Here is an 18984-nt window from a genome sequence, read left to right as displayed (position 1 = left end):
GAGCTTTCAGTCACCTCAACCGGTGATTCTCTGGCACAACTCATCTAAAGTAGCTGAACTTTTCAGGCCTTGCCCCCATCTCTGACACCCCTTGCACCTCGCATTGCCTCTAATCGCCCTGTCCCTTCTCTTGATCCCTGCCAAGCCCAAATACAGAGCCTAGCTCACCCTCCTCCTCTCTTAGACCCTCCCCTCACACGATCCTCCCCTACCTCTGACAGACTGCTCACTGTGCCCTTCCCCAGCTCCTGGAGGAATCCTGGCTCCTCAGAACAACCTGGGAATGGGCGGTTCCTACCTCTGTGTGGGGTGCGTGGTTTTCCGTCGAAGCATGACTGAGAGCCAGCACGTCTCGATTTCACAGGATGAGGCGATGGCTCCCCAAGCTGGGCCAGCTGCAGGCTGCATTGCTGGGGACAGATCCCAGACATTGGAAGACAGAGGAGGAGGAAGCCCCTGCTCATTCCCGGTTCAGAGATCCCCATCGAAGACGGGCCAAGAGGGGAGGAGAGAACGAAGGGCAGAAAGTGAAGCTGCCTCTGTGGGGAGGGCACTCCTGTAAAACCCAGTCCAGTTCCCAGATCTCCTCCACATTTCCAGGTGTGACTTTGGAGAGGTCATTTCATCACCTTCATTCCCTGTCTGTAAAATGGGGGTAGTAGTCCCCCCACAAGGAGGAGAAGGTAGGACAGTCCCATTGTCTGTGAGGGGCTCGGTCCCTCTAGGCACGGATTGTGCCAGAGTGAGGGAAGGGACCCAGAGTTTGCTCCCTAGAGCCAGGGGAGGAGGATGGGATCAGAAGGTCATCCAAGGGGGATGGGTCAGGAACTGCTGCAACAGACGGGGCTTAGGGATTCGGTCAGTGCCAGGGACTTGCTACCTCCCTTCAGCAAATGGCTTCCCTCTTGTCATCAGCAGTCCGTATAATATCTGACTCCTTCGTAGTGTCCTCGAGGGGCTCCCTTCGTTCTTTTTGAATGTGGTGGATTCGTTGACCCAGGTCGATAGCTGGGAAGTGCGGACTGACTATTCGTAGTGTGGCATGAAATCAGTGGGAAACCTATAGTTAGCAAAATAAAGGTGTCATTGGCCTTTGGAAATTTGGAGCTGATCTGTCCTCTTAGCCGAAGGTACTCGTGCACAGAGGGATGAAGCTTGCCATCTTGGTCAGGTGATCTATGAGAGTCAGTTCCATCATGTGGCCATTTGAATGAGTGAAATTCTTGGCAATGGCTGCCATGGACGGAGCAGGGTCTTCAGAGGCCTGAGATGCCAAGAAGTTAGGTGCGTGGTGCCTTGGTGAAAGTGCAGAAGTCACGTGTGTCAAGCTAAGTCTGAATTTCAGTGCACATCTGGCACCACCAAACAAAGCAGGCCCTGATAGTCATAGTAGATCGTCTACTTCCGTGATAAATGCTGTGTGTCAGAATAGATGCAGTGGTGAAGAGAATTCTGAGCTGTTTGCGGGCTTGTTCGTACTTAGATGACCAAATGAATGTGGCCATTTTGTGGAGGAGAGCTCTCATGCGGGTTATTGGCTCTGAGAACCCTGGGCCGACGCAGCAGTAAAGCTGGTGAAGTCTAGGAAGTGCTGCTCTTCTTGAGGACTTCAAATTTTGTCCCATTTATGAATGGCTTCCACCTTATCTGCATCAATTGTAACACCTCCTGGGGAGAGGATGTACCCCCAAAACTCTGTGGAGAGTTGGCTGGAGGTTCCGCTTTTCCAATTCTGTGTTGAGACCATGCTGCCAAAACCTCTCCGGGTTCGGATGTGGTGCACGTGCTGCTGACAGTTCTGCACAAAGAGAAGTATGTCACCTGAATAGATGCCACTGTATGGATCCACGATGTCTCCAAATACATCACTGATGAAGTGTTGCAAGGTCAGGGGATTCACAGCAGGGGGTAAGGGTTCCAAACTATCACTTTTTTCAGGAGGCGATAGTCTAAAGAGCGGCGTAGTCCCACATTTGTTCTTCCCAAAAAGGGCCTGGTCACCCGTGGGAAACGCTTATTTGCTCATAAACTCTTAGGACTGGTTTTCATGACTGTACGCAGGGAGAGCCACTAATTCTGGTTCCAACAACGCGTAAATACAGGCGAAGGCAACTTTCAACCAAGGTTGTAGGTGACTAGGGCAGTCTTAGTCCCGGTGCATAGGCAACGAGTCCACATTTCTTTCAAAGGTATCCATGTAATCCTGTTTTTTATCAGGAATGCCGGGTGTCCAAGTCAAGAATGGTGGAGTAGGTCCAGGGACGGAGGTTGGTTAAAGGAACCCCTACATTTCCATTGCACAACTCCAATAGGAGCAGAATCGGACCAGGCTCATGTAGTGAGGCCATGGTTCACACCTGGAGTGATCTGGCCACTTACTTGCGGAGAGCCTGCTTTTCTGCAAAAAGTTGCACAACCTGATGTCACATGCTGCATCTGATAATTAGGTCCAGTGGTTGGAGTGTAGGTCGCAGTGAGGTGCAGGATGGCACCTAGGCTAAGAGTGATGCTAGAATCAAGGTCCAGGGACACACCAGGATCAAAACGGAGATCAGAGTCCATTGACAAAGCAGAACCAGAGCCAGAGTTCAAGTCCAGGCCAGAGGTCGAAGCCGGGTGGTCAGAGACCAAAGATCAGCCAAGTCCATGTCAAGCTAGAGTCCTGATACAGGCTGAAGAACAAAGCCGGGTAGTCAAAATCCGAGGGGTTGGGGAATATCAGGAGGCGGCAATGCTGGAGCGCGTGGGTGGACGGCCTGGAGCAAGGCTAGAGAAGGGTAAGGAGAATACTGAGCCAGGGTTGGTAACGAACATCTGGAGCCAAGAAGGGTCATGCCAAAGTCATAGCCAGAGACCGGAGCCAAGAGTCAAACCTGAGTCAATAGCGAGGAACTGGCGGGCAGGGCAGGGTGATGCATGCAGGCAGGAACCTGGATCACTTACAGGTGCTCCCAGGCACTGCCCACCTGGAGCGCTAGAGACCCCTCATTGTGTGACTCCCTTCCTAGGAATAAAAGAAGGACAGCAGGATGACAAAGACCTGGGGTCCAGGCCAAGGGGAGCTCCCACCCAGGCTATGTGCCAGGACCCCATCACCCTCCCTGTTCATTTCACACTCACAGACCCCCTAGCTGGAGGGGAAAATAAAGGGCAGAAAGTGAAGGTGCCCCTGGGGAAAGGCATTAGCCTAGGACCCAGTCCAGTTCCCAGATCTACACCCAGGATTGTGTGAGCCACCCCTCCCAGACTGCAATGGGTTACTGAGGATAACCCCTGGTTCTGAGGATGCTCTCATTTCTGGGCCAGCCCCACGGCCCTGACAGCCTGATTCTTCCGAAACTGGCATCTGGGCCTGGGGGCAGGGACAGTATCTGGCCTGGCCCCAGCTCCAGGGGTCGGGGTGGGGCAGGGTGGTGAGAGCGAGGTGCTCGGCCTGGCTTTCTCTCAGTGCTGTGGGCTCTATGGCTGCTTCCCCCAGCCCTTCCCCCCCAGGCACAGTGAGACAGAGCAGTACCTGTGGCAGGGGCTGGGGGCTTCTAGTCATGTGAAGCGGGGGGTGGGTCTTCAAGTCTGCCACGTGGAGCACAGCCCCTCCAGTCCTTTGGGCACCAGGCCAGATCTCCTGATAGCAAAGAGCTTGTACATCACGTTTGCTCTAATGTCCCCCTGTTGCCAGGGAACAAGGATCAATCAGAGACTCCGACACCCACGAGAACAAAGGGGATTCACGGCACCGGGAGCCAGCAAAATTTCCTCCCTACCCCCATGTCTGAGGGACGGATTCCCCCACCCAACCCCCGAGACAAAATCTCGTCTCTTCTCCAGTGACTCCCATCCCCTCTCCCACCATTGAGGAATGAACTCCTGCCCCCACTCCTCTCAGTCCCCCCAAGAGCTGTTCTACCTCCCAACCCAGCTGGGGATAAAGGAAATAGCCTTGCTGGAGAGCTGGGTCTGCCCTGCTTTGAGCTGCTCAGGGGACAAGCTGGCACCTACCAATGGCACCTGCCTGGGTTCATCCTCTCCTTGCTCCCAGGTCAGCGCATGGGGATGGGATGGGAGTGACTGTCAATGGCCTGGAGGAGAAAGGCCCTGGGGTTCCCTCCCCAGTTGATCCCTCTTTGGTTACCTCGTCCCCTAGCAGCTGGCCGGCTTCCCCAATGATGGAGTAGGTGAGCAGCAGCCCAGCCTGGCTGACATGGAGCAGGGGGTGGTGTATGGCCTGCAGCGCCACCTGGAGAAAAGTTCTTTTCTGATCTTCAGTGAATATCTCACCAAAGACCTAAAACCAACAGAACCAGAGCCCTTGCAATGGCTCAGAACCAGGCTCCAAATCCCTCTGGTGGCTCACAAGGTGGAGAAGAGTCCTGGGGCAGCCAACCTTTGGGGTCCCATGGACCAAAGAACCCCCTTCAGTAAGAGGCTGCAGGCACTGAGGCCTCCAATAGCTCTTTCTGGAGCTGGATTCACCGCAGGTGCCATGAGATGCTGGAAATGTGTCTCTGCACTTTGAAACCAGCTCACCCAGACACTCTACTGCTCCCAGCAGCGATATCTCCTGCAGCTCACCCGCTAGAGGTGAGGGGTCTTTTAGATCTGGTTCATTCCCACGCCTCACCCCACTGACATTCCCAGGAGCCTCACATACTCTGCTGGAAATAAGTAGCAGGCTCTTGCCCTGTGTCCATGACACACTCACTGCAGGGGAGACAGCTCCACACCTGAGCTGCTGCAATGCACCGGCAGAGAGTCCTTACCTCTCCTACCCTGGCCAGGTTTTTGTACCCCATGCTCTCGGTATCCTGGAGCCCGTCCCGGCACCACAGCTCTCTTCCCTCGGTGATGTTGAGCCCTGGGGGAGAAAGACACACCCATTGGGGAGGTTTGGCATTCCGCTTTCACTGCTGGTTTCCGTCTGGGTGCACACTGGCCAGGGTCCTCATGGCATCCACAGCCCGATGGAATCGCAGGGTCCATACCAGGCGGTTTAGTACCAGAAGGGGGATTTGTTTTAGTCATCACAGTAATCATGTGACCCTTAGAGTCATTGTGCTCTGGGAGTGGGTGCCTGTTAATGGTGGTGTCTAATACTGAGAACCCCCCACACCCACTGAAGTCAGGATCTGTCCCTGACTACCAACTGGTGACATCCTACAAGCTTTGTGTCCATCCCCTGTGGTCCCTGCTCCTGCCCCTGCCCTCATGATGGGCTCTTTCCCTCCATGTCTCTCAATAGCTCCGTTCCTGTCCCCTCACGAGCTGGCTGCCCTGTGGGTGGGCTATTTCCCTGGGCTGGGGGACAGAGCCGGGCTCTGAAATAAAGCAGCCAATTTCCCTGACACTTTCATACTCATCTCCCTAATTCAGAGAGAGGGGAAGAGAAAGAGTCATCATCTAAGGTGGGATTGGTCTCAGAGGAGGGGGCTTCTTTCTGTAGGGTTCTATTGCCCAGCAGAGGGAGTCTCAAAGAAGGGGCCTTGTTACTATTGGGGTCCCTCTGCCCTTCTACAGTGGGTCTAAACAGAGAGGCCTTAGTCCTCTAGGCGTCCCAATGGCCAGCTGGAGCTAGTCTCCGAGAGGCTTGTTTCCATGGGGTCCCATTGCCCAGCTGGGTTCTTACCCCTCTTCTGCACCAGGAGCCTGTGCAGCCAATATATCCCACCCCTGGCTTGCCGGCTGATGTCCTCAGCTGGGTGGGATACATGGAGACCCAGCTGCAGCACAAAGTCGCCTGCCATGGAGAAGTCAGAGGTGGTCTGGTGGAAGGAGGAGAGGGGAATCCATCAACCTTCTCCCTTCAGCTCTCCAGCGCCCCTGGGCCAGAGCTCTGCTCCCACCCCTCTGTAGGAGGCGCTGGGCGAGAGGAGCGAGAGCTCTCTGCCCCCAAGGGAGCTTGGAGCAAAGGGACCAGGGCAAAGGCCCTCTATGAGCACTCACTGCCTACCTGCTCCAGAATAACAAGGGCCCTGAGGCCAGGCACAAATCTGCCAGCCCGTGGCCTATGGAACGCAGTCCCTTGCGGACCCAGGGGGGACCAATTAGCCACGGGATGAGGAACTTGACTCAAGCCCTGACTCTGCAGGATGCTGGGGTCAAAGGTCACTTACGTCAAATCCAGGCAGGGAGGTGGCGAATTCGAGCAGGGCAGCGCTGCTCTGTATGGCCCTAGCTCTCTCCAGGGCCCTTTTTGATTGGATCCAGACATGGATGTGCTGCGGGAGAAGGAGGCAGGGGAGGGTCAGTGGGCAGGCATACATGCTCTACAAACGAGCCTCTCCCGGTCCCCATGGGGCTTACACCTTGCACTCAGGGTGGAACAGCTGACCCCTGGTCGCAGAGCTTGAAAAGGGGGTCCATGACACTGCCCACGTCTTGCTGAGCACAAGCTCATCGTCTCTCCAGGCTGGGACAATGGTCAGTCTTAGGGCTGGTCCGTTTGCCCTGAACCCCTGATCCATGAACAGCACGTCAGGATCAAGGCACATGCCCTGGACCCCAGACCCCAGCTGCAAGGGCCTTGGTAGGATGGATGGAACGGCCGTGAGGACAATCCCTCCGGGAACTGCAGTGTCCCTAGGACAGAAGAGCTGATTCCCTGAGGCTCCTCCTGTATCTCAGGGTCTCCCTAGAAAGGAGCCAGAGACTTTTCTCAGAGGCCCATGTCCTGCATCTCACAGGGGTTTCAGTCTCTCAGTCCCCAGCCAGGCCTGCTGCTCACTGTTAGTGCTTAATGCAATCGGGCAGAGCGCTGGCTGACAGTCCCAGCTCCTTCCCCCTGCACTGGCAGCTCTGGGAAAGTGTGGCCGGCTGGGTCCAAGCTGGAAGGACACAATGGAAATGTGGCTCTTCTAATCTCTCGTTTGCTGCCCTCCCACGGGGTTCAGGGGCAATTCCACCCCAGACCGTCCCATTCTACTCACCTCCAAGAGGTGCTGCAGCTTCTCCAAGCTGGGGGTCTCGCTCAGCAGGCCCCTGAGCATGCTGTCCAGGCTCTGCAAATAGCTCTTGTGGAGAGCCTGCAAGAGGAGGGAGCACCCGCCAGTCAAGGGACATGGGGCCACACCAGTCAGGGGACAATTAGGAGGATTCTCTAGGAGCCCTGGCAAGACTCAAAAGGCAAATCCTGGCTCTCCCATTCACATCACTCCAGAGAGACTAAGCAAAAGTTCATGGCCGGATGCCTGCTGCCTCTTCAATCCTTGCTCTTAGCAGTTCTCTGCACAGCGCCTGGTACCCAGCAGACTATGGAACAGCCAAACTGCAGTGGGTGGGAAGTAGGATTCCCGGGAGAGTCCAGGCAGCAGAGCACAGAATGAGGAGAGGAGGGAAGGCTGGGATCAGCCACGGAGGGGTAATGCAATCCCCTCTGGAGGGAAGGGGCCCCCACTGCCAGTTTCTTGCGGGCCTGTTCCCAGCTCTGCTCACCCCTCCCCTATTCTCAGCAGCTCTATCAAAGTGAGGGAGCAGGGACCAGAGCCTCCTGCTCCGGGGACAGAGAAGTAGGATCAGGACCTACCCGGAAGTGGGTGGTGTCGTTCCCAGTGCCCATGGTGAAGATCTGATGCAGAAGCGCGCTCAGGAGGCGAGATTCCAGCTCCAGGGACAGTGGTGGCTTCAGTTTGCTGGCAGAAGAGAGGAGCCTGTCGTACACTTTGCAGCACCAGCATGGTGCTGGCACTGGCATGGACATCACCCCCTCCCCCACAGTGATCCCCACCCCACGGCTACTGTAACGTTCCTGGAGTGAAATCCACCCCCCAGCCAGGAAAGAGGGGACGTTCCCGCCTCCTCTGCTGGGGGATGGGAACAGCCACAGCTGGGGGTAACCTAGGCGGAGGAGGATCTGTGACTCCCAGCTCTGGGCCCGATCAGCACCAGGGTTAGGGCAGCTGGACGGGAGGGTCCTGGTACCTGAGGCTGCAAACCACGTCCATGGAGCTGGAAATGATGGAGCTCGGCTCTGACACCACAGGGAGATTTTCAATCAGCTCCTGGGAGACCCCAAGGAAACAAAACCGTGTGTGAGACCAGGCCCCGCAGACCCACAGGCACTTCCCAGGGAGGAGGCCAAAGTGCTCTGCAGAAACAGCCAGTGTCACCCCTACCCCCAACCAGCTGGGCCCCCCATTCCTCCCATCCATCAAACTTCCTTTCCCCTCTCCCACCCAATTCCCCCCTCCCCTCCCCTCCTTTCCCCTCCGGGCTTACAATTCCCCACTGCCAGCTCCTGATCAGTGTCACAATTATCCCCTTCCCTGCTCCCCAGCCCTCAGCCCCAGGAACCCCTGTCCTCTGCTTCCCCCTCCAACCCAACTAACGCTTCCTCCCATGTCTGGCTGCCTCGCCCCAGGGGCCGGGCACGGGGTCCCACTCACCGCAATGCTCTCCACAAGGGCCGCTTTGGAAATATAGGGCTCCAGGGTGTCCCACCCCTGCTGCTGTGCAAAGACACACAGACTCAGCACAGCGTCGAGGAAGCGGAGCTGATGGGCCCTGTTCCCCATCAGCTAGGAGTGGGGTGGGGGGAGAGAGAGAGAGCCTGTTACATAGGGACCTCCCCGCCCAACCCAAACCAGCGCCAGGGCTCAGGACCTCCATGGGGTTGGACAGGGAAAGCCGCCCCTTCCTGAAACCAGTGTTGCCCGCCACAGATCGGGGTTGTAACTTGGACAGTGTCTGCGGGAAGCGGAAACCTTGGCCTGTGTGGGACAAATGTCCCCACTTTGGGGTGCCAGAGAACAGAGGAGACGTGCCCCCCCATTGGGGGTGAGGGATTCTCTGGGACAAGACCCACCGCCTGGGTGGGGATGGAACAAGGGGCAGGACGGACTCGGTGGCAGTGCAGCTGGGGGGTTTTTGTACCTTATCTCTGCCCTGGAGATACTGCTGGATTTCTGTGATGATGTCTTGTTCCAGGGACACATCTTCCTCCTCCTCCTCTTCCTCTTTCTCGTCCTCATGGGCACTGGGGGGTCTCTGCACCAGGGAGGGAAGGAGAAAGTATAATCCCTTCTGCTGCTGGGGGGATGCAGTGGACAGAGAAGGCTCCATGTTTCCCCCTTCTCTGTAAGGAGCCCCATGGCAGCGCGGGCCCCACCCTGCCCCTGCGAGAGACGCCCTCAGCCCCATGAGCCTCAGGGCCCCATGGCAGTCAATCCCCCCTCCCCCCACATGATCAGGGGAGGCTGGAGATCCCCAACTCCACCCAGCATCCCCTGCCGTGGGGTGTGGCTGTGCCTCCCCCCACTGGTGTTTGTGGGGCTCACATGGGTCAGTCCCGGCACCTTGGCGAGCCGATGGGCACAGGGGGTTACTAGTCCCCCACCGCCCCAGTCCTCCTCCCTTTCCTCTGGGTCTCCCCTCACCTGCAAAGAGGGAGCATTCATCCGCACGCCTGTCAGACCATGCAGAGGAGCTGCTGGCCCCTCGGGAGTACGAGAAGCTGCTGGTGTTTGTCCCAGAGTCGCTCAGCTCCTGCTCTGGGCTGGCGCAGGGCTCCTCAGGGACCAGGGTGGGGCTGGCAGGGGGCTCCTCAGTGGCCAGGGTGGGGCTGGCGGGGGGCTCCTCAGGGGCCAGGGTGGGGCTGGCGGGGGGCTCCTCAGGGACCAGGGTGGGGCTGGCGCGGGGCTCCTCAGGGGCCAGGATGGGGCTGGCGGGGGGCTCCTCAGTGGCCAGGGTGGGGCTGGCGCAGGGCTCCACAGTTGCCAGGGTGGTGGGTGGCTCCTGCTGGGCCCTGGGGTGCAGCTCCTGGCTCCTTGGCTTCCTGTGAAGGAAGCCCCAGAGCTGCCTTGCCCGGCTCCTGCCCTCTCCTGGCTCCCTCCTCCGTAGCTGTACCCGGGGCCACCTCCATTTGGGCCCAGAAGGTGCCTCAGGGTCAGCTAGGGGAGCTGGTGTCATCCACTTCCTGCAGCATGCCAGGCAGCTCCTCTGTTTATGCTGGCCACCAGCCTCTTCCCCGCCCGTGGGGCCAGAGGGGCCGCTCTCCTCCTCAGAAAGCCGGATGTTCTTTCCCTCTGGCTCTGGAGCCACCTGCCTGGCCTTCCTCCTGAGCATCTGCCTCAGCCGCTCCATCCTGGAACTGAGTGGGGAGCAGCCGTGAGTCGGGGTTCAAGGCAGCCTCTCATTAATGGGGCCTGCCTGCTCCCCTGCCCACCTCCCCTCCGCTGAGGCAATTCCTCCTCCCCATACATCCCACCCCAGGGCACAGGAACCCTCATCCTGGGGAACAAACTCTGCCAAGGGACGGGCTGGGAGCCCTATTGGTGGGATATTTCCACCACACTGGGGATGGCTCTGGAGAACTCCACTTACTTACTCTAGATGGGATGGAGCTGGATGGCAGATGCTTGCTGTTGGTCCTTCCTTTACCCTCCTCCTCGATCCTCTGTACCCAGGTGGCCTAGAAGGGGTGCTGCAGAATCCCCTGCCAGCAGGGCAGGGGGTAGAAGTGGGGAGATCGAAAGTGGCTGTGAAAACAAGACAATGTTTTATTGCCAGGGGATGGATAAACTCAGGCCAGCAGCCAGGGATGAGTGTGACCTATGGAGCTGGTGGAATCTTCATCCTTAGAGATTTGTAAGGCCCAGCTTGACCAAAAAAAAAAAATCATCTACTTACAATTAAATGTGAAATTGACAACCTTTTGTTAAGGGCGAAATTTATGACAATCTTTTAAATAATTTAAATAGAAGAGAAAAACGTATATTAAGTGGAATATGTTCACTGCCAAGTTTTTCAGACAGTTGCACCACTGATGTGGTAGCTAAGGCCCTGGAAGCAAAGTTAGCTGAAATGCTAGCCTAGCTTTGGACAGCAATAACTTCCTTGAAAGGTGCAGAAAGTATTGTCTTCATTTCAGTTTATTCAAATAGTTCAGCTCAATCGACTAGTTCGTTGAAATTCAAGAAAGCCATTGGGAGTTCACAAAACAGGCAAACTTGTTTTCCTCCCTCAATCTATGGATAATCTATGGATCTACTAGTTCATAAATCTAGAAACACGTTGAGACCAGAACGTATCATTTCAGTTCAATAACCACACATCAAATTTCCTTAGTTTAAGAAATCAGTTAGTTTTAATTGCAAAACATTTTGATACAACTTTTTTCTTATGCTTCTCTTTCTAGCTCTGGTATGACTTTGCTGTGTGACCAAAGAGAGGTCACTTCCTTTCTCTTTCCCTCTGTATCATGGGGATGGAGAAAATTCTCCCAGTCCCAGCAGGGGAGAGATTTGAGCACATCAGGCGTGTTAGGGCCCTTGTGCTCTAAAGGACAATAGGTGATTGTTGTTTGGGGCAAGAATCCCGACGTATTTGCTACTTGTCTCCTACCCAAAGCCAAGATCACATCTCTGTGTTGGCAATCATGAGTTAGAAATTCTCAGCACCCCTCTGTCTCCCGCAGCCCCCAAGTGTTCCTTGGATTATGGAGGCTTGGATGCTAACAGGACTGGAATTTGTTACTGGCTCCCTGGGTGGTTCTAGCCAATGAGGGTCTCCATCTAGCCTCAGAGGCCCACACCCCCAGACACTACAGATCAGGGTGGATTGATTTCATTCCAAATATTTTGTATTTGTAGTGGTGGCCGATGACAGAACAAGGAGCAATGGTCTCAAGTTGCAGTGGGGGAGGTTTAGGTTGGCTATTAGGAAAAACTTTTTCACTAGGAGGGTGGTGAAGCACAGGAATAGGTTACCTAGGGAGGTGGTAGAATCTCCTTCCTTACAAGTTTTTAAAGCTCAGCTTGACAAAGCACTGGCTGGGATGATTAAATTGGGGTTGGCCCTGCTTTGAGCAGGGGGTTGAACTAGATACCTCCTGAGGGGTCTGTTCCAGCCCTAGTCTTCTATGATTCTATGAATAGATAACCATTAAAACATGTGGATTTGCTGGTTTTGCAGGATACATACAAACAAAAGGGTTGACTGAAACATTTTGTTTTCATTTCAAACACACTGAGGTAAAGAAGTATCTCTAGTTCGTGCATTGAACTGATTGTTCCTGGTCATAAACCTCCTTCCAGATTTTAGAAGTAGTAGCTCACATCTCCTCCTCTCTAGCGTTTATTCATATATTACAAGAGGAAAAGAAGCCTTCATCCTTTTTCAACTCCCAGTCAATTTCTTAAATTTGAACGAAGTAGCTGCAACAATTGAAATGCAGAAAATATTCTTTCTGCACACACAGAAGAGGTTATTGCTGCCGAAATCTGGCTGAGTATTTCAACAGCTTCTCGACCCCCAGGTGCTTAGGCCATGACTTCCAACAGTTCAGTGGTTTGACTTCCTCTGAAACTTGGCAGCAAACATGGACTTCATATATTTATTTAATTTAAATTAGTTTAATAGGTTATAGCAACTATAGAGGCCTTAACATAGCTTGTCACAGTTTCAAATTTTATCCCTGATAGGTTTAGTTTTTAAAACAAATAAAACTGTTTTTAAAGGTACGTTTTAAAAATCTACTTTAAATTTTTAAAAATGCCTTTTTGGGATTTTTGGTTTTGAAAGAGCCATTACAAGTGGCTGGGAGTGGCTGGCTCATTACAGAAGCAGCTTTTCCTCTTCTGGAATTGACACCTCCTCATCTATCATTGGGAGTGGATTACATCCACCCTGATCGAATTGGCCCTGTCAACACTGGTTCTCCACTGGTGAGGTAACTCCCTTCTCTTCATGTGTCATTATTTAATGCCCATCTGTAACTTTCACTCCATGCATCTGAAGAAGTGGGGTTTTTTACTCACCAAAGCTTATGCCCAAATAAATCTGTTAGTCTTTAAGGTGCCACTGGACTCCTTGTTGTTTCTGCGGATACAAACTAACACAGCTACCCCCTGATACTTGACTTTTTATTGGAGTGCTGGACCCTCTCATGCTGCTGCTTCAAATGTTTCCTTCTCTCTCCACACTGAGCAGCAGAATGCTGATTGCCTTTTGGCTGTGCGACATACAGATGTCTAGTCCTGCTGCTCTGAAAGAAATGGTATTCACAGCTCTAATCCTGGCACATAGTGATCAAAATCTTGCCGTGCTCCTCTACGTTTATTTGTGATTGGACATGCTTCTTGCTGGGGGGGGTTTCAGATTTATGGACTGCATAAAACAGAGGGAAAGATAAAGAGAAGCATCAACATGTCCAGGAACTTCAACAACATTTGAAGACCATATAGTGGTGTCTATCTCCTGCTGCAGGGAGATGTAACTGGGTATTTTAATGACCCCCCCACACACACATACACACACACACTTGTGCCTGACCTGAGATTCAGAGCTCTGAGGAATTCTGTCCCCTTGTGTCGGCAGAACAAATAAACCCCGTCTCCAATTACCCCCTACACAATCCATTTGAATTCAATAAAGAGAGATCTCTCTCTTGCAACAAGTTTTAACATTACGGGGCAAAGGCGAAGGTGAGTGGTCTATTTTTCTTTCAGTTCTAATACCCGAGGAAAGCTCCAAAATCCATCCTGTCTACCAAGAGAAGTTTGTTTTTCTGTTCTCAAAATGCTTTTTATCCCAAAATGTTGTCTTCATTTTCTCTCACAAAATAACTTGCAGTGAAATGGGACCAACTGCCTAACATACCCTGAACGCTGCATGTCAGTGTTTGGGAATATCAGGATAGATCATCACCTGGTGTCAGTTGTCACGGTTCCATCAGCATCAGCAGAGCTACGGTGATTTATACCAACTGAGTGTCTGGTCCATTGTGCTGTACTGAGTTAAATGATTTCATACACTGCAAATGAACATGAGAATAGTCTGTTTAAAATTACCCCTTGGTTTCAAAGAATCTTGTTTAATGGAGGGTTTTTTTCTCTCTCTAAAAGTGTGTTTCATTTATTTGAAGATCAAACATTTTCATTTAAAATTTCCCAGAGTGGGTTTTGTGCTGGTGAAATATTCCCAGTCGACAGCCCTGGAGAGAGAAGATTATGAAAAAAGACAGAACAGTACGGAATGGGCAGCACTGGCTTCCCCAACGCACCATTCTCTGCCCCCACGGAAGGTCTCATGGGGCCCAGGTGGATACACACTGATAATGGAATGAAATCTCTCTTGCATAGTTACATTTTCTTCTTAGTTTGAAGCGGAAGAAGGAACAGGAACATCTGGACCCACCTAGCTTCCAAGGGAACCATCTTTCTTGATGCTGTTTGACTTGCAATTCCAACTACCAAAGTGTCTCATTGTGGCCCTTTAGGTGGAGATCAGTGGGTATTCTCTATGAAGCTGCTTTATGACTCTGCTAAAGAAATATCTTCTGAGAAGGACAGGCTGGTCCTCCTACTGTCTCCACTCACTCACGTTAAATTATAGAGATTTGTAGCCGTAGATTGTACAGGATGATAAGATACTGCATGTGAGTACGGGAGAGAGAGAGATGTTTTACTTAGTATTCATTAGGGTCCTTTCCTCTTGAGGTGGAAACTTTTCCTCAAACTCACTTGCTGCCTCTGCTACCCCCCTGCAGAACTCCAGTTTTAGGCTGTGCAAGGAGCCAGAGAAGGCATGAGGGTCTCATCCATAGTTTTAATTCAGCTCCCGCTGCTTAACTTTGCTGTTCATTCATATCTCCTTGGTTAATATACAGTGAACCATTGTGAAGATAATCTTACTGATTTCAACAAGAATGCTGTTTATTGAACTTAATCGGAGTTTATTCCTAGTTTGTGGTTTTAATTGACTTATTATAAATGCATGGCTCCTAACTGTTTTAATTATGGAAAGGTGCTAGAATGCTAATAAGAGGCTTAAATCTACCACTCCAAGCACCTCCTTGCCATAGATCAGGCAGCTGTCGTGACACCTGGCCTTTTAGTTTCATAATAAGAAAGTTATATTTGCAATTGCCAACTTTGCATTGTTTGTGGTTGACATTTCTAAAATGCTGACTTGGATTTCTAAAATCGCTTCCGAGCAAGCAGACTTTTGAAATTCCAAAATGTTCACATCCATCGTTTTAAAGTAATGCTTTTTCTCTGCCATTGTCTTTCACTTCCGTTTCTCTAAATAGCTACAGTATTAGTAGCTATTAGATTCACTTAGAAATTAGATTTAAATTTTTTACTTTACTAGCAATTTTGGCTCTTTCTTACCCGAAAATGATTCTTGAATTATTTTATTTTCTATCCCACATTACATCACAGTGAAGAGGGAACACAGCATTTGAAAGTGTTCTGGGTATTGCGTTGTTATAACAAGGTAAGAGTTTATGATGTTTTAGGATCAGTTCTGAAACCTGGAAATGATAAAGGATATAATAATACATTAAAATTACATTTTGTGGAAAAAATACTTTATTTTTCAGTGGTCTGTTTAATATAATTTTTTTCCTTTACATTTCCTTGTGGTTTCCAATTATGGTGAAATGTGATTAGTCCAAACAGGACAATTGAAACTTGTGTGTGTGTGTGTTTGTTTGTTTGTGTGTGTGTGTGTGTGCATGCACACACATTTTAATTTTTCACATTGCAAGGTAAAGAATTCTAGAAATCTAGTACGAAAATACCCACCTTACTAGGAAAGAGGGCTTCCAGATGAGTGTGACTTTATGCTTCCATTTCCATATGGAAATTTTGGTTCCTATCATTGGTGTTTCTTTGTCTCATGGAGAAATGCAAGAACTTTGTTATTGGTGACCTTGTTTATAACCATGGGTGGGCAAATCTGGAAAAAAAAATAGGAACTGTAATAAAAGCAACCGAAGAAGACCAGTTTGTGCAAAAGATGCATTTCTCACGAAAATGACTGAATATTCATGTAACTATATTGTTCACCATGTTTTTATTTTTTATTTGTAAGACTTTAAACAAAAATGATCTCAAAGTATTAAAGTGCTTGATTTAAAAGTTCTCCAGCTATTCCAGTTTATACCAGGTCAGGATCTGTCTCCATAACTTTATCTTTAAAGAGATTTCCGGTAGTACCCCAAGTACAGATATGTTTGGGTGGGTCTGGCTGTATTTTGCATTGGCTGAGTTGGCCATTTTGTTATGGATGTTGTTTCTACTCATCAGTTATAGGCAGGTAAAGCTGTCACAAACATCTTGGGATTTTAGACCCTGCTTTCAATTTCCTGACTTTGATGCATTTGAAATCTCATATTTAATAGTTAAATAAAAGAGGTAGTGTTTTTTCCCCTTTGAGTTCATATACATTTATAATTCTTTGTGAACTTTACTAATCCATTTTCCTGGAAGATATCCTCTATTAGGAAATGCAGAAGGTTCAAATACACTGCATGCTACCTTTCCTTGCTTCTCACTCTGAGAGCTGTTAATATCAGATTTCATCATCTTCCCAAACAGCCTGATACAAAGTGCACTGAAATAAATGGAAAAACGTCACTTGGCGTCAATCTGTTTTGGATCAGACCCTCCTACAGTGAGTGGGAACACTACATTCCTAGGAAATCAATGAAAAAGAGATTTGTTTGTGTTTGCGGGAGGAGGGCAGTTTTCATCTAACTTTTCCATGGAAATGTCAACATTTTTACAAAAAATAAAATAAAATAATAATAATAATAAATACAAATATTGTTATTCGGGAATCCTAGCAAGGTAGGGTGGAAGGGACCTCATGTAGTCAAGTCAGGCTCCCTGTACTGGGGCAAGACCAAGTAACACCAAGTAAACATCCCAATAGATGTTTCTCCGACCTATTCTCAAACACCTTCAATGCTGAGCATTCCACATGTTGAACTGTCTAGCTTAAGTTCCTCATGGTCCCATTCTCCTTTATAGGCCAGTCTTGTTGGTTTGACTATATCTCCCAGTTGCTCCTTTGCAAAACCAAAATACTTCAGATTTCAGCCAAAATAAACTAGCGCCAAATTTTGGGGGGGGGGATTTGAGGTTTTGTTCCTGAAAGCTCAAAAATTTCCAAAGGTGTAGGAGGGAATTTTGACCAGCTCTACATAAAAGGCCTCTATTAACAGTGATGGTAATTAAAACCATTGGAACGATTTACCAAGGGTCATGGTGAATACTTAGTTTATGGACAATTTTTAATTCAAGATTGGATGATTTTTTTAAAGATATGCTCTAGTTTACAATGAAAAATATTGGAAAACAATTATGACCTGTGTTATACAAGCAATTACACTAGATCAGGGGTTTTGGATTTGTCATCTGTGAACACCTTTGGGTCCACAGACTACATCTAAGGGGTTCTCAAAAGGTTGTTGTTACCATAGAACACTGGTTTTTGACCTGTGGTCTGTGGATTCCTAGGGGTCCACAGATTATATCTAAGATTTCCATCTCCGTTCAAAATTTTTGATTAGTCCGCAAATGAAAAAAAACCCACTGGTCTAGATAATCAAAATGGTACCTTTGGGCTTTGGAATCTATGACTAAATTAAATTTCCGTTGTTTAGGCATCTTTAAAGAGATAACACGAGTCTCCACTGTACAACAGATTTATTGTTGTGGTATCCATTGCTTCTATCCCCTCCCCTATCTCTTCTTTGACACAGAGCGCATGACAGGAGAAATGGCTCCAGGGAACTGCACCACAGTGACTGGCTTCATTTTCCGGGGAATAACTGACAATCCAAAGCTGCAAAACATCCTCTTTGTGTTCTTCTTTGCCATTTATTTCTGCACCCTGGCGGGGAATGTCGGGATGATTGTGCTGATTAGGGTTGACTCCCAACTCCACAGCCCCATGTACTTTTTCCTCAGCAATTTGTCACTCTTAGATGTTATCTACTCCTCTGTGATTGCCCCGAAGGCGATGGTCATTTCCCTAGTGACGAGTAAAGACATTTCTTTCCCTGGGTGTGTGGTTCAGTTTTTCCTCTTCTCCTTCTGTGCCAACAATGAGCTTTGCCTCCTGGCTGTGATGGCCTACGATCGCTTTGTGGCCATCTGCAATCCATTGCTTTATAGTGTCATCATGTCCAAGAGAGTCTGCTTCCAGCTGGTGGCTGGCTCTTACCTATGCGCCTGTATCAATGCCATTGTGCATACGTGTACTGTATTCAGTCTGTCCTTCGGCCACACCAATGTCCTCAATCATTTCTTCTGCGATATTCGCCCACTCCAAGAAATCTCCTGCTCTGACTTTCGTATCAATAAGCAAGTGCATTTCATCTTTGCAGCCATAGAAACAATAGGCACCATTCTCATCATCCTCATCTCCTACACTTACATCATCTTTGCCATCCTGAGGATCCACTCCACTGCAGGAAGGCACAAAGCCTTCTCCACCTGTGCCTCCCACCTGACTGTCGTTTCCATCTTATATGGGACCCTGATCTTTACATATTTACGACCCTCGTCTGGCAGCTCAGTGGAATGGGAGAAAATGGTGGCTGTGTTCTATACCCTTGTGATCCCCCTGCTGAACCCCCTGATCTACAGCCTGAGGAACAAGGAGGTGAAGGACGCCCTGAGGAGGACAATACACCAGAAAATTATTCCTCACTGTATGTAACTATGGGGACTGTTTTTTACTGATCAGTATTGCAGAGCAGATATGAGCTAGTTCTCACTCATTCAATCATTATGCAGAAATTTCTGTCATCATGTGACTTACAGGAGGAAACAATACGGAAATCAAACTTGAGCCAGATAATGAAGAAAGGCGCCATTTCCCTTGAAAAACAGTGTCCAGTAACAGTGGTACAGCTTCTCCTTTATGCACTGACATGTGATTTCTGCAATATAGGCATCTCCCCCTGCTTGTTCCACTACCTTTGAACTATATTGGTTAGTTCAGCAGATGATATAAAGAGGAGATACTCGGATACTGTAATTGTTTTTGTTTGCCACTGCTATTAGCTTAGTTCCCACAGCCCCCACCTAAAATCACTGTACAATTAAATAAAGGGAGCTGTACACGGAGAGATGTTTTTTATAGATAGATAGTCAGACAGATGGTTATGTTCGGGGACAAATAGCTAGACACTAGACAGAGACAGATGTTTGTATATGGGGATAGATAGAGAGATGGTTATGTGTGGGGACAGGTAGG

General features: G+C 49.9%; 2 protein-coding genes across 2 annotated transcripts; one reads left to right on the top strand and one right to left on the bottom strand.

Moving 5' to 3' along the window:
- Positions 1 to 212: 212 nt before the first annotated feature.
- Positions 213 to 8496, bottom strand: LOC135982959 (maestro heat-like repeat-containing protein family member 7). Its single transcript, XM_065591907.1, has 10 exons — positions 8376 to 8496; positions 7912 to 7991; positions 7517 to 7622; positions 6921 to 7016; positions 6108 to 6212; positions 5621 to 5756; positions 4758 to 4852; positions 4130 to 4282; positions 3515 to 3666; positions 213 to 3004 (listed from the first exon to the last, which is right to left on the bottom strand). The coding sequence occupies exons 2-9, from the start codon at positions 7932 to 7934 to the stop codon at positions 3565 to 3567; spliced, it is 816 nt and encodes a 271-aa protein (XP_065447979.1). The 5' UTR covers positions 7935 to 7991; positions 8376 to 8496; the 3' UTR covers positions 213 to 3004; positions 3515 to 3564.
- Positions 8497 to 17366: 8870 nt separating this feature from the next.
- Positions 17367 to 18444, top strand: LOC135982958 (olfactory receptor 5J3-like). Its single transcript, XM_065591899.1, has one exon. It carries the CDS (start codon positions 17488 to 17490, stop codon positions 18442 to 18444), a length of 957 nt encoding a protein of 318 aa, XP_065447971.1. The 5' UTR covers positions 17367 to 17487.
- The last annotated feature ends 540 nt before the right edge of the window (positions 18445 to 18984 follow it).

This window comes from Chrysemys picta, chromosome 4 (assembly GCF_011386835.1).
Source record: "Chrysemys picta bellii isolate R12L10 chromosome 4, ASM1138683v2, whole genome shotgun sequence".
NCBI classification, from domain to species: domain Eukaryota; kingdom Metazoa; phylum Chordata; order Testudines; family Emydidae; genus Chrysemys; species Chrysemys picta.
Note: the sequence above shows the minus strand (reverse complement) of the source record. Positions and strands in the feature narration are given on the sequence as shown.

Excerpts from the sequence above, each read along its gene's own strand:
- LOC135982958 (XM_065591899.1), top strand. The coding sequence starts at position 17,488 with ATGACAGGAGAAATGGCTCCAGGGAACTGCACCACAGTGACTGGCTTC.
- LOC135982959 (XM_065591907.1), bottom strand. The coding sequence starts at position 7,934 with ATGGACGTGGTTTGCAGCCTCAG. Across the intron at positions 6,213-6,920 it reads AGCTGCAGCACCTCTTGGAG|CACATCCATGTCTGGATCCA; the intron begins GTGAGTAGAATG and ends CTTCTCCCGCAG. Across the intron at positions 4,283-4,757 it reads ACCTGGCCAGGGTAGGAGAG|GTCTTTGGTGAGATATTCAC; the intron begins GTAAGGACTCTC and ends TGTTGGTTTTAG.